Source organism: Marmota monax, unplaced genomic scaffold (assembly GCF_021218885.2).
Source record: "Marmota monax isolate L192 unplaced genomic scaffold, Marmota_monax_Labrador192_F-V1.1 WCK01_AAM20220418_F8-fsc00006, whole genome shotgun sequence".
NCBI lineage: Eukaryota > Metazoa > Chordata > Mammalia > Rodentia > Sciuridae > Marmota > Marmota monax.
Window position 1 is genome coordinate 11,205,283 of NW_026693712.1, and position 13,475 is coordinate 11,218,757.

The 13,475-nt window shown below is 36.1% G+C and overlaps 1 protein-coding gene across 4 annotated transcripts in view; it reads right to left on the reverse strand.

The window, feature by feature from the left end:
* Nucleotides 1-13,475, reverse strand: part of Spink5 (serine peptidase inhibitor Kazal type 5) — a 171,413-nt gene that overhangs the window by 19,511 nt on the left and 138,427 nt on the right. For all 4 annotated transcript variants that reach the window (XM_058584235.1, XM_058584236.1, XM_058584237.1 and 1 more), the window contains exons 25-31: nt 13,150-13,277; nt 11,145-11,232; nt 9,065-9,192; nt 8,157-8,220; nt 6,775-6,902; nt 5,031-5,124; nt 3,523-3,650 (exon numbers count right to left, since the gene is read on the reverse strand). In XM_058584235.1, the coding sequence (XP_058440218.1) occupies nt 3,523-3,650; nt 5,031-5,124; nt 6,775-6,902; nt 8,157-8,220; nt 9,065-9,192; nt 11,145-11,232; nt 13,150-13,277 (758 nt within the window). The remainder of the gene's footprint in view (nt 1-3,522; nt 3,651-5,030; nt 5,125-6,774; nt 6,903-8,156; nt 8,221-9,064; nt 9,193-11,144; nt 11,233-13,149; nt 13,278-13,475) is intronic.

Consider the following 13,475-nt stretch of genomic DNA (forward strand, 5'->3'; position numbering starts at 1 on the left):
TCCCTATGTTGAACCAACCCTGCATCGTGGTGCACTATCTTTTAAATATATTTTTGTATATGATTTGCTAAAATTTTATTGAGAATTTTTGTATCTTTGTTCATCAGAGATATTGGTCTAAAGCTTCTTCCCTCAATGTGTCTTTGTCTGGCTTTGATATCAGGGTGATATTAATCTCATATAATGAGTTTGGAAATATTCTAAATAATTCACAAATAAATTATGAATGGATAGTAGAAGAAATCAAGGATGAAATAAAGAAATTCTTAGAGTGCATTCATTAAAAGAATAAAAAGTCAACAAATAAATGACCTAACACTACATCTCAAAGCCCTAGAAAAAGAAGAACAGGTCAACACCAAAAAGCAGTAGAAGACAGGAAATAATTAAAATCAGAGTTGAAATTAATGAAATAAAATACTCATGGACAGGTAGTCTTCAAGTGAACTAGACAAACTTCTTGCAATTATGAAACTATAATATAGAAAATATAATGTAAAATAATATAGATAATAGACAAATAAGCAAATAACTAAATAAGACAATATGATAAAGATAATAAAGTAACAGAAAGGGAACACAGCTGCTGTTTTAATTATGGTATTCAGAAAGGCCGGAGAGTTTAGGGAGACCTGTAAATTATGGATGAAGTAAACCATTTGGAAATCAGGAAGAAGAAACAATTGAAAAAATTGACAAAACAAAAAGCTGGTTCTTTGAAAAAATAAATAAAATAGATAAACCCCTGGCCATGCTAACAAAAAAAAGAGAGAGAAAACTCAGATTATTAAAATACAAGATGGAGAAGGAAATATCACAACAGACATGTCTGAGATACAGAAGATAATTAGAAACTATTCTGAAAATTTATACTCGAATAGAAAATATCAAAGACACTGACAAATTTATAGATATATATGATCTACCAAAACTGAATGAGGAAGTCATACATGATTTAAAAAGATCAATTTTAAGTAATGAAATAGAAAATGCCATCAAAAGCCTACCAACCAAGAAAAGCCCAGGACCAGATGGATTCTCAGCTGAGTTCTACAAGACTTTCAAGGAAGAATTAACACCAGTACTCCTCAAAGTATTCCATGAAATAGAAAAGGAAGGAATCTTCCAAACTCACTCTATGAGTTTGGAATATCACCCTATGCAAAATTTGATTCACTGACCATATCAACAGTTTAATAAAACTGAATTTGATTTCAGTAACCTAATTTTTAAAAAGCAAGTCTGGTGATTCTGGTGCAGTTAACCCAAGATTCAAACAATATAAAACTTTAATTTGTGTTATTTCTTTTTCAGAATTTCACTTGGGTTTTCACACTAAACAAAGGATTTGTATAAATATAATTATATACCTATATATACATTTATGATTTTAATATTTACATATTTATTTTAGGGAGTTCCCTTTAAGTATACAGGAAATAGAGATGTGGCAATAAAATACACATTTAAGACTCACATTTAAAGTCATGAAATTTTAATCAAGTAAATTATTGGAAAAATGAGTGTTCCTATAATTATTTGGCTTTAGTGGAATTTGAATTATAGTCATAGCTCTGCTCAAAAAACCTCTAGTATCTTCTGAACACATATAGAATAAAATTCAACATCTTTCTCATGGCTCTAAACAGCCTTCTATAATCTTTCAAAACTCATTTCCTGTATTTGTCTCCCTTCCTCAATAATCTTTGATGATAATCTTTGTAACCTCCTTTTTGATCACATGGGCTTGCTAATTCTCACACACATACATTCAGACCTTGCATTGTCTCTTGCACTGTCAGAAACTTTCTTCTTCCTGATTTCCAAATGGTTTACTTCATCCAAACTTCACAGGTCTCCCTGAACGCTCAGGCTTTTCTGAATACCGTAATTAAAACAGCAACTATGTTCCCGTTCTGTTGCTTTATTATCTTTATCATCTTGTCTTATATAGCTATTTGCTTATTTGTCTATTATCTATATTATTTTACATTATAGTTCCTATATTATATTATAGTTTCATAATTGCAAGAACTTTGTCTAGTTCACTTGTAGAAAACCTGTCCATGTAGAGTGCCTGTCAAATGGTAGGCATTTAAAAGCCAACCATTGTAGGATGAGTGTCTTTAAAAGATTGTCAAAATAATCAATTTATGTTTTCTCCTGTTAACTATTCCAGGTAAAGATCTTATAATAGCAGATTTTTATCTTAATAATCTTATTCATTTGATGATCTGTGGTTTTATTCAAAATGTTCTTTTACAAAATATTTTGCTATTAAAGAATGATGCAGAAAGAAAGTCACAAATGAAAAGAGCTATATCATTTAAATTTATCATATCTACAAAGTATGAGTCATGGAAAAAGAGAACATGGTATTATGTAAGAGACCACAATATTAGTGATTATTTAGTACTGTAAATATTGTACCAAATATTTACTGAACATTAGGTCAACATTACTAGTGACAATTCACATTAAATGGATGTCTACTTTGTGCCTGTTGCTGGGCTAAGAAGTTTACATGGCTCATCTCATTGAACTACAAAAAGAAACACTACACAGCTACTGTGATTATTGTTGCCTCTTTGGACTTAAAATATGAGCTATTAAAGCCTATGGAAGGGATGTGACCTGTTCAAGAACATGGAACTAAAATACCCATCTAATGCTAACCCCTCACATCACCCCACTCTTGCTCCTACTGAAGATTTTAATAATGTAGAATAGATAATAGGCTGTTATTCAGAAGAACTGGATTCTAGCTTGAGCCCTGATGTTCACTCCTCATGAAACCCTGAATAAATCAATCTGTTTTTCTTAATAGTAGAGTGTAATATTTAAATAAGATTTTCTCACATGGCCTATATGAACAATTTTTTTTTCAAGTAGAAAGGTGAAGAACATATGTGTGTGTGTATATGCACACACGTGTGTGTGTGTGTGTGTGTGTGTTTTAAGGGGGCACTAAATAATTGTTAAACACTTAACAATTAAATGCCATAATTAAGAATATTGTGATAAGTTTGGGAACTGAAAACACTACTTTTACTAACAGATGGGATTGACAGTAATTGTGTTACTTGCCCTAAACGCACAAAACAAGGGCCAAACTGGGTCATAAAGCATGTTAATTCAGTACCATGAACCAAGGTAAAATAAACAGCAATAAGTGTGTCCATGAATACAACAGGAAACAAGCTCTCTTGTACGAATTGGCTATTCCAAATACCATCATGAAGTCCTCCTAGGGTTCAGGCACAATTGAAGAACAACTCTATCAATAACAGCATTTGGAGGTCACAAAGAATTATAATAAAAAACAACGTGGGCACCAGCAACTTGATTAGCTGCCCCCTAGGGTATATATTTCTTAGGAAATGCAAGAGAAAGAGATAATATTTTGGAAATGACAAAAATAATGATTTTCATGAAGGAAGTCAAAGAAAATTAGAAATAGCCATTAACTCAGGAGGAATACATGGCTATCATTTAGAAATGACTGTTGTAATAAGTACTCACAGTAGCTCTTTACACATGACACATTTGTTGTTGTATGATTTCCCATTGGCACCACGTACAGGATCACTCTCCCGAGTACAGCTGAGTTTTCCATTTTGCATATGATCCCGATACTCAGCACATGGATCCTAATAAGGGAAAAGAAAGCAGGCCTCCTGAATTGCTTAGACTATTGAATTATCATTGAATTTATTAAACAACCTGCGAAAAGTTCTTGCATATCTGCCTTTATAAGAATTACGATAGCTAGCATTGCTATATACACAGAAAGAGGGGCTAGACTCATCTGTATTCTAAGTATAAAGAGTCAGGTGTCCTAGCTTCTAATGCTGCTTTTAAGGACCTACATAAGCAAGTTATAAAGCTGACTGGAATTTAAAAGCATAGATGAAAGATGGGCAAACTATAGTCCACAGACAAAATATGTCCTGCTGCCGGCTCCCACATGTAAAGTTTCATCAAAACACATCCTTGATCCTTTTTTTAGGCTTTATTTGTGGTTCCTTCCAACAATAATGACAGAGTTGCAGAGTTACAACAGACACCATATGACCCACATGCCAGTTAGTAAATACAAGAGCTGACTTCTTTTGTGAGTAGAAAGGAGAGAAAAATTCTGGGGATAAGTGTAAAGTTACATAAATTATCAAAAAAGCTAGCTTGTTCAAATTACAGAGAAGATGGATAAAACTTCTGAACAGGTGTACTTGAGAGTGAGAATTCAACCTCCTAAAGCAGAAGATATTGAAAAAGCAGAAAGGACAGATTTCATCAAAGATAAAAATAATGGACATGTTTTAGATTTAGAAACAAAGAAATGATCTTGAGATTCCAAGGTCATAAGAAGATAAATAAGGTGGCCGTAGTCTTGGGAGGTTGTATTGACAGGCCCGAGGAGTTGCTTTATATGCAATATTGTCATCCTGACACTTAAAAATGTTTCGAAAAATGCACTAAATGCTTGCCTAAATTATTTTATTTCTGTAAGAGTACTGTTAGGCAAGGGAGACAAATGATGCATTCAGTGCTTCACAGGTCCAAGTGGGAGTGAGCAGGTCTGTATCCCAAACTCTTAGACTCCAAAGCCTGTGCTCTTTCACCATGTGATGCTGCCTTGGGCCAGTAGAAAAGATGCCTCAGGACTTGGATCCATCCAGGGTAAGAAAAAATAATGAAAGAAGATGCAGAGCATGTGAAAGAAGATGCAGAGCGTGTGAAACTGGTAAGAAGAAATGCTGACAGAAGTACTAGGTCACCAGAACAGGGGGCAGGAAACTGGGATAAGGCCTTCATGTGGCTAATTACTTCCAGGTTTAGAGAAGACAAAAGGAGCCCTAGAGAAGCTGTGACGTCTGACATCTTACCCTGCATCCTTCAGGAGAAATACACTGTTCCTCCAAGCACCTTTCTGGCTCATTACTCCCTATATTCTCCTTTGCTTCAGGACCTATCATTGCCCCACTGCCCAAAGTCCATCCCCTGGTTATGTCATTAGAGGTGGCTCTTACCTGAGCTTTCCCTCCTCCACCATTAGAACCTTGTCCTGAAGAATTTCTCTGATCATCCTCTTCTTTCTTCTTTCTTTCTTCACTTTCCTTCTTGCTAGAAATTAGAAAATGGAAGATAGCAAGAAACAGTTTCCAGAACACAGAGCATATTTCTATGAGCTTCTCATCATATGACCAAGTTAGATTTGTATAGTGTCTACCTGCACTTACTTAACATCTACTATGGACCCTCTTGTCCAAAAATAATAGGGATGAATTGGGTGGAGACCCTTGCCTGAAAAGCTTTCATGACAGTATAAGAAAACCAACATATACATAATCACAAATAAGGCAAGATGAGCCATTAATTAGCATTTCCTAAGTGTTAACTAGATCTCCAGCTGTATTTCTTATAAATACCTTATGTTTAAGAGGCCTTTCCCACATAAAATAATTAGCTTCTCTACCAAGCATTACCATCCTCTTGGATTCTCTGCTTTTCTGGAAGAAAAAAGTATTGGAATCACCTCTGAGGGCTCCTCTCTCAGCTGGTATAGCTGTGGCCACATAACCTTGAATTCACCTTCACAGCTCTTCCCCCTTGATCCACTCACCTTCTAACCTGCTCCTGTACTCTAGTTGTCTCTCACTGGATTATTGAAACCCTTTCCCCTCAGTCCCCACCCCCACCCAGTAGCATTCTGAATTTTGGGCCCTTCCCTCTCTTTCTCAATTTTACTACCAGCAAGTGGATCTTCCTAAAGGAACCACATTTTGGCCACTTCCTCTCCTACCTGAACCATTTCAGCAGCTTCCTAGGTGTAGAATTGACCCCAGAATCCTTGATTTGTCATTCAAATGTTGTAAGTTGGTAAATTATAATTAGACTAAATGTCTTGCTCCTGACATAATATAGCTCTCTTAACTGAAGTCCTCACCTCTGCTATTTCACTCTTTTTTCATTCCTTCCTGTCATGTCTATACCGGACCCAAACTGCAAGGTTCAGTTCTAATTCAACTTAGAACTTTCTATTAGTTGTGCTTTTTCTGAAGTACCATGCCAACATTTTTCATTTAACAATTCCTTTCATGTTATATTAGCTCATGTCTATATCTAATATCTAAGGGCCTATATGATTTCTGAGAATTTGTTTCATTCATCTGTGTATAATCATTAGATATGCTATATATTACACATGTTCAGAAAATTGCTATGGAATGAATTAAATATTTTAGATGTACTTCTAAACGTTTTATTTCCCAAAATGTGATATTTCCAAAATTGTAAATAGAAAACTCAAATTGACAGTAAAATCTGCATGTTTTCTTCCTAGTGGGAATTCTAAAATAATCGAGAAAAGGGATATACTTGTCAAAGGACTTAAATATTATCAAGAAAAATATTCTGATCTAGTAGTGATCGAGGCTCTACCCCAGAACTAGAGAATGACCTAATAATGTATTTTCTATTTCTAGAACTATGAATCTTGGCATATATATATATATATATATATATATATATATATATACACACACACATATATATATATATAAATTTTAATATATATATATATATATATATATATATATAAATTTACCTTAAAATTCTTTACAGATAATCAAGATAGATAATCATTTGTTTCTTCTATATGTAAGGAAGGGAAAAGCCCCCTCCCAAACACACACACACATATATATCTCCTACCTAGCTTTGCCTCCCAATTACTTTCTCAACCCACAGCAGGAGCTCTATCTGTGCACTCACAAGACTGCCTTGCACATGGCACACTTATTGCCATGGGTCTTGCCATCTGGGCCACGCACGGGATCGTTTTCTCGTGTGCAGAAAAGAGTTCCATTTTGCAAAAGGCTCCGAAATTCACTACAGTTATCCTAAAAGAAAGAGAAAAGGCAAGAGCTTGGTTATGTTCTTGGAAATTATTTTGTTGGTTCCTACTAAGTACTTCCTGAAAGGTGCTGGGATGAGGGAAAGAAATTCCCTAGGGATTTTTTTCTCTGACAATTCTATCACTCAATTCCTACTAAGAACATAGAACTCAAAAAGAGATCTGTGTTTCTTTTTCCTTGCAAGTTATCCCCCAAATCCAGACTGAACCAGCAATTACACACAAGTAAGACTCTTAACAAACTGGGTTCTCTGAGGACTGGTTGCAGTCCTTATTCAGGGGGTTGCTGTCTATCTCTATTACATCATAATGCAAAAAACAAAATTAAAAACGCTGCACATGTCATAGACTTAAAAGATTAGAGTTGGATAAATCCTCAAATTTCATCTGGTCTGACCATCCATACTGTCTCTCAATCCCTAACTTATGACTGCCAAGAAGTTACTCAATTTCTGCTGGAAGACATGCGGTGATAAGGACTCTATTACCTACCAGATGGTTTATTCCAAATTTTTACTGGATAATTCTAGCCATAATACTACTTTTGGTAGATCTTGGAAAACAGGTTTATTTTCCTAAGTTAATAAAGTAGGATGAATATGTTCCTTCAGACCAGCAAGCAAAGATGAAGCCTTTTACATCCTTCTGAAAAATCAATGGTATTTTTCCTCTTTCACGCATGTTCTTCAGATATTTGAAGAGAGCTTTCTGGATCTTCTCTCATGCTTCTGAATATTCTCTTCCAAGAGCTACACATACCCAGATACTTTAGTTGTTCTGTTTATGATGTGGTTTCAGTTCCATTTCCTTCTCTGGATTCTTTCCCTTTCCTAACAAATTCAGCATAATATCCTAAGTGTGGCCTGGTAAGCACTACTATGCTGACAACTGCATTACCAGTTAGAATTCCAAATTTTCCATCAAGAGACTTGGGTAAAGGTTTTTGCCTCTTTGTACTTCAGTTATCTCATCTATAAAAGGAAGTAATAGCACCTATTGTACATGGTTAAAATAATAGTGGCCAATATGTTTTCAGTACTCAATAAATATCCCAGATTATTATGAGAATATGTGATAAATGTATAAATATGCACAGTTACTAACATGTAGACACTACTCGATAGACGTAAACTCTAGAGTTATCTGAGAAACTGAGAGAGAATAAACGAATCACTTAAGATCATGGAAGTAACTACCAGCAGTAATTAGGATTGATTTTGTATTTTTCCAGGACAATTACCTTTTCAGATTCTCTTTTAACTTTTTCTCTGGATTCATTATCTTTTTCTTTTGCTTCTTGCAGGCTGTTAGAGATGGGTAGGGGAGAATCATTCATAGCACTCAACATAGAGAATATTAAAAGGAAAATAACTCTAGGTAAGAATATTCCATTACTTCTATACCTCTATTTATTTACCGCAGGACTTGGAAAAAAAATAAGTCATACACCTCCATATCATTGTTTTTGGGTTTTTTTTTTTGGGGGGGGGGTGGTAACAAGTGGCACTTGACCACTGAGCCACATCCCCAGCCCTGTTTTGTACTATTTAGAGACACAGTCTCAATGAGTTGCTTAGTGCCTCAATTTTGTTGAGGCTGGCTATGAATTCCCAATCCTCCTGCCTCAGCCTCCTGAGCTGCTGGAATTACATCTGGGATTACAGGCATGTGCCACCATGCCCAGCTATGGTTCTGGTTTTTAATATTTCTTAAAAAATAAGACACACATGTAATAGCAAACCAGTAAACAAATTTTCATGATGACATTTCTTTTGTAAAATACAGATATTGTCCTTCTCTCAAAAAGAAATTAGGATATTGATGAGAGGTTAACACTTTTTTCTACTTGTTAGTACCCAAAGATTACACCTTTGGATTATTCACAACTGTGCCCTGTGCGCAGAAAAGAGAAGGCCTAACCCTTTTATGCCATTAACTCCAGGGAAATTTGCCCTTAGCACATGGACCTTCCTTGATAGTAATTCAAGTACCTTTCAGGAAACTAGGAGAAAAGCATGCTAAGTATATAGCCTCAAAATAGTAAATCTCCAAACTCAATGCCTATACAGCCTTCATTATCTACCTCCTGGAGATACCAGCAGTGTCACCCTCTCACCCACCGGAGCTTTCCTTTGCAACTCTACTCACAAGAAGGCCTCACACATGGAACAAGTGTTGCCGTGGATTTTCCCGTCCAGGCCCTCAATGGGGTCATTCTCTCTGGTGCAGGGGAGCCACCCATCCTTCACATACTGACGGTATTCACTGCACAGCTTCTGCCAAAAGGAGGATGATTTCAGAATCAGATAACTAAGCACTGGAAACCTTTCTCCACTTACCCTTTTGAAAACTAAAACACAATGCCCTACAGCATAGAAAACATGATGTAGAAGGAGAATATTAGCCAAGATTTTTCTCAGTGGCCTAAGTCATACATTAATTGGAATTTAAGGTAGTTGTATTCATCTCTTTAGAAAATCTTCAAACATTATTCTGAAGCAAGCACTGTGGCAGATACAAAGCACAATTTATTGTCTCTTAAATTTTCAAAGGAATTTGTGGTATGCAGAATAATAACTCTCACTCTCACCAATATGTTCAAGTCCTACTACCTGGGACCAGTGAATAGATTACCTTACATGACAAAGATAAGGTTAAAGGCCTTTAGATGAACAGAGTATCTTGGGTTACTCTAATGGGCTTCATCTCAAGAACCAACCCCTAAAATTGAAAGATGAGACAGAATAGAGAGTGAGATATGATCACAGAGGAATAGTCAGAGAGATGCAGCGTTGCTGGCTTTGAGATGGAGGAAGGAGTCCAAGCATGTGCAACACAAATAGCCTCCAGAAGGTACAGAGCAGGATATGGATTCTTCCTTAGAGATTCCAGAGAGGCAGGCTGCCCTGCCAACCTTTGATGTTAGCCCAACTGGTATGTTTGTCTGACTTTAATCCTACAAAATCATAGATACGAAATTTACATTGCTTTCAGCCACCATGTTGTGGTAATTTGTTGTAGCAAACATAGAAAACTAATACAAAGTGTTTACTTTTTTAGAAAAGAAAACATAAAAAGAAATTATAAGAATTAAGCAAATTTTGTAAAATAAAGACATTTTCTCACATAATAAATGGTAGAGTTATTAAATACATTATTCAAGTGGAGGAAATCTTTAGGGAGAAACTAATGTATATTCTGAGCCTGAATTTTTATTTAGTCAAGGATATTTCCTAAGAGCAAAGCCATATAGAAGGCAAAGTTGTTGAATAATTAGTGAATTGTGCAATGTGATACATCCTATTGGGTAATGATATTACACAGATAAATACAATAAATACAGCAACAATAGATATTATATATTGAGTGCTTAGATATGGCTGGGGTTGTGGCTCAGTGGTAGAGCACTTGTCTAGTATGTGTGGGTTCAATTCTCAGCACCGCATATAAATATATGAATAAAATAAAGGTGCATCAAAATCTAAAAACATGTTAAAAAAAGATATGGGAGACACTGTGCTGTTAAACACAGATAAGTTTCTTATTGGTAATAATAACCTTCTCATTTTATAAATGAGGAAATTAAGACATAGAGATTTTGGCTATCTGAACTTAACTTGTAAGAAGACAGAGCAAGGATTTGAACCCTGAGAGCACAAGTTTGAATTCAGATTTTTAACCATGATATCATTCTACAAGACAGAAAGACATGAATTGATTCTTGGCATGTTCAAAAAGCAACAAGATGGTCAGTGTAAACCAGCAGAAGAATGGTATGTAGAACAATAGGAAATGAGGTCTGAGATGTGACAGGGATCAGACCAAGCCTGGCCTCTAAGCTACTAGAAGGACCTCAGTTCTTACTCTGAGCTGAGAGGCCTCTGGGTGACATGGCTTGCCTAATGTTTTTAAATGATTACTTTTCTCTCAGAATCAAAGATAGACACTAGGGAGTAAAGGTAAGAGGTAAGAGAAAAGTAGAGATGAGGTCTTGTAAACTGGAAAAGGATAAAGGAAAGAAGGGACAAAGACCTAGGCACAGCCCTTCAGGCATATTAGCCCTGTTGGGCTTAATATATAAGAAGAAAAGGAGTCTTCTAATCCACCGGGATCCAATATATTTCCTCAGCTTGCAGACACTAAGACCCTGGGACTGTTGGGGTAGGAGACAGGTTGAGGGAGAACGACATTGTATATGTATGTGACTCTGATGATTTAAAACAACTACCTCCACGGCTTCTCTCTTAACTTTTTCAGCCTCAACTTTCTCTGTTTCTTCTTCATTATGATTTTTCGTCTCCTCTTCTTCAAGCATGCTGCAATAGAAGACAACAGGCTGAGTACGATTCTCCACTGACTTTGGTAGATTGTTTCAAGAAGGAATGAGGAACTTTCAGAATGAAAGTCAAACAGTCTTTATGACACTTATACCCACCCCAACAAGTGCTATTGTTTTAGCCAATGTACAGATAAATTAAATAGTCCATATCCCCTCTCTAAAAATAGCAATAATAAAAAAGCACGAATTTAATCAGCTTATGCCCCTCCGTTGATCTTATAGTCTATAGATTTTATGACTTCAATCAGTGATCTATAAGAAGCCACGATTGTTTTGATTTTTTTCTAATTGTGAAACTTTTCCTATACAAATAACTACCACATCAAGGACAAGAGCAAATGGTAATGCCAAGTTCGATGATAAATCCATCATCATATAATTTTATGGGATAGGGTTGTAGCTCAATAGTAGAACACTTGCCTAGCATACGTGAGGCACCGGGTTTGACCCCCAGCATCACATAAAAATAAATAGTAAACAAAATAAAAGTATTAAAAAAAGATACCATATTTAAAAAACATGTTTTACCATGAAATACAAATTTTAAATATTATTTTGGAGGATCTAATGTTCATAGAGAAATTCTAGTTTGAGATCATAATAGTGATCCAAGTTCAGTAAGATTAAGCAGCTACTTTTTTGTTGTTGTTGTTTTGAACCAGAGATAAGCCACGTCACCAGCGCTTTTTATTATTTAGTTAGAGACAGGTTCTCACTAAGTTGCTTAGGGTCTAGCTAAGTTGCTGAGCCTGGATTTGAACTCATGATCCTCCTGCCTCAGCCTTTGCAGCCACTGAGATTATAGGTGTGTGCCACCAACCTCAGCAGCAGCTCCTTTTTTGAGGTTGATCACAAGCCTAACATTTTCATTCTCTTGTCATTTCCCTCTGACATGTGTCATGTCATGCTGGACATTGTGAGTATTTACCACCTCTGGTTATTACCATAGGACCAGCAAATGGAAAAGATGAGAGAAAAATCCTGATTTCTTGTCCTCCCAGTCATTATTTAATCTAATGCGTCACTCTGTCAATCTTTCTTTTTAAGAAATTACCTGCATACACTTAAGATAAGACCTGTGTGATTGGAGACTATTTTTGTTGTTGTTGTTGTATCTTTAAACAGACATTTAAATATTTTTCTCCACATTTATTTTAGAGTGATGTTCAAGAGGGAATTGGCAGTCTAACAAGGAAGGAATTAGAATTGATAAAACTCAGCTTCTCTAATGCCCCACACAGTGGAGCTCCACCCTTCAGGTTTATCCATAGCACGAAGCAACAGAAAGGCCTAGCAAGCTCTGACCTGACTTAACATTTCAGTACAAATCTGGCACATGAACCTGACTCTCAGGGGTTTCCCGCCACACTAATACACTTTCAAAGTGTGCATTTCACCTGTGTCTAGCACTTTCCCTGAAAGGGTAGACACAATCCTCTCTATTCTACTTCTCTTTCTTCTTCAGGTTATTATAACAATCTTTATGTCTCAGCCCCACACACATCTATTCAACTGGATTACCTTAACCCACATCTGAATATACTCACAGAGTGGTAATATACCAGAGGAGGTAGAGAGACCAAAGAGAGAATGCAATCCAGACCATGAAACTTCTGCCCACTTTTTGTCATAAATAAAGAGTGTCAAGTGTTAAAAACATATCAACACTGAAGGGAGTCTTTTCCTTTGACTTAATTAGAAGATAGAAGGAAGACTGGATTGAGAATAACACTGTCACTGTGTACTTCAGTGGTACTTAATGTCTTTTCCATGTGTTTGTAAGATTTTCTAGTTGACAATCCATGGTAGATATACTACAGATGTAGGAGGAATCTGAGGTTCAAGGTGAACAATGATGAAGAGAGTCAGAGGGAGAGCTGGGGTGGATACCTACAACACACTAGAACACATGGAACACTTGTTTCCGTGAATTTGGCCATCTGGGCCAAAAACGGGGTTATGCTCCCTGGTGCATACGAGTGATCCATTTCTCACGTAGTTCTGGAATTCCCTGCAGATTTCCTGGAAAATGAGGAAAATATTTTCTCAGGTCAGTTTTCTATCCTTTCCACCTATGAGGAACAAGTCATGCATGGCAGTATAGACAAAGTCAGGAAAAGTTATGACATATAGCAATAAATCAGTAAAGAAGTACAAAGATCCAGTCATACACTCAAAATTGCCCTGGTGTTACATCAGATCTGTAACCATAACCATCAT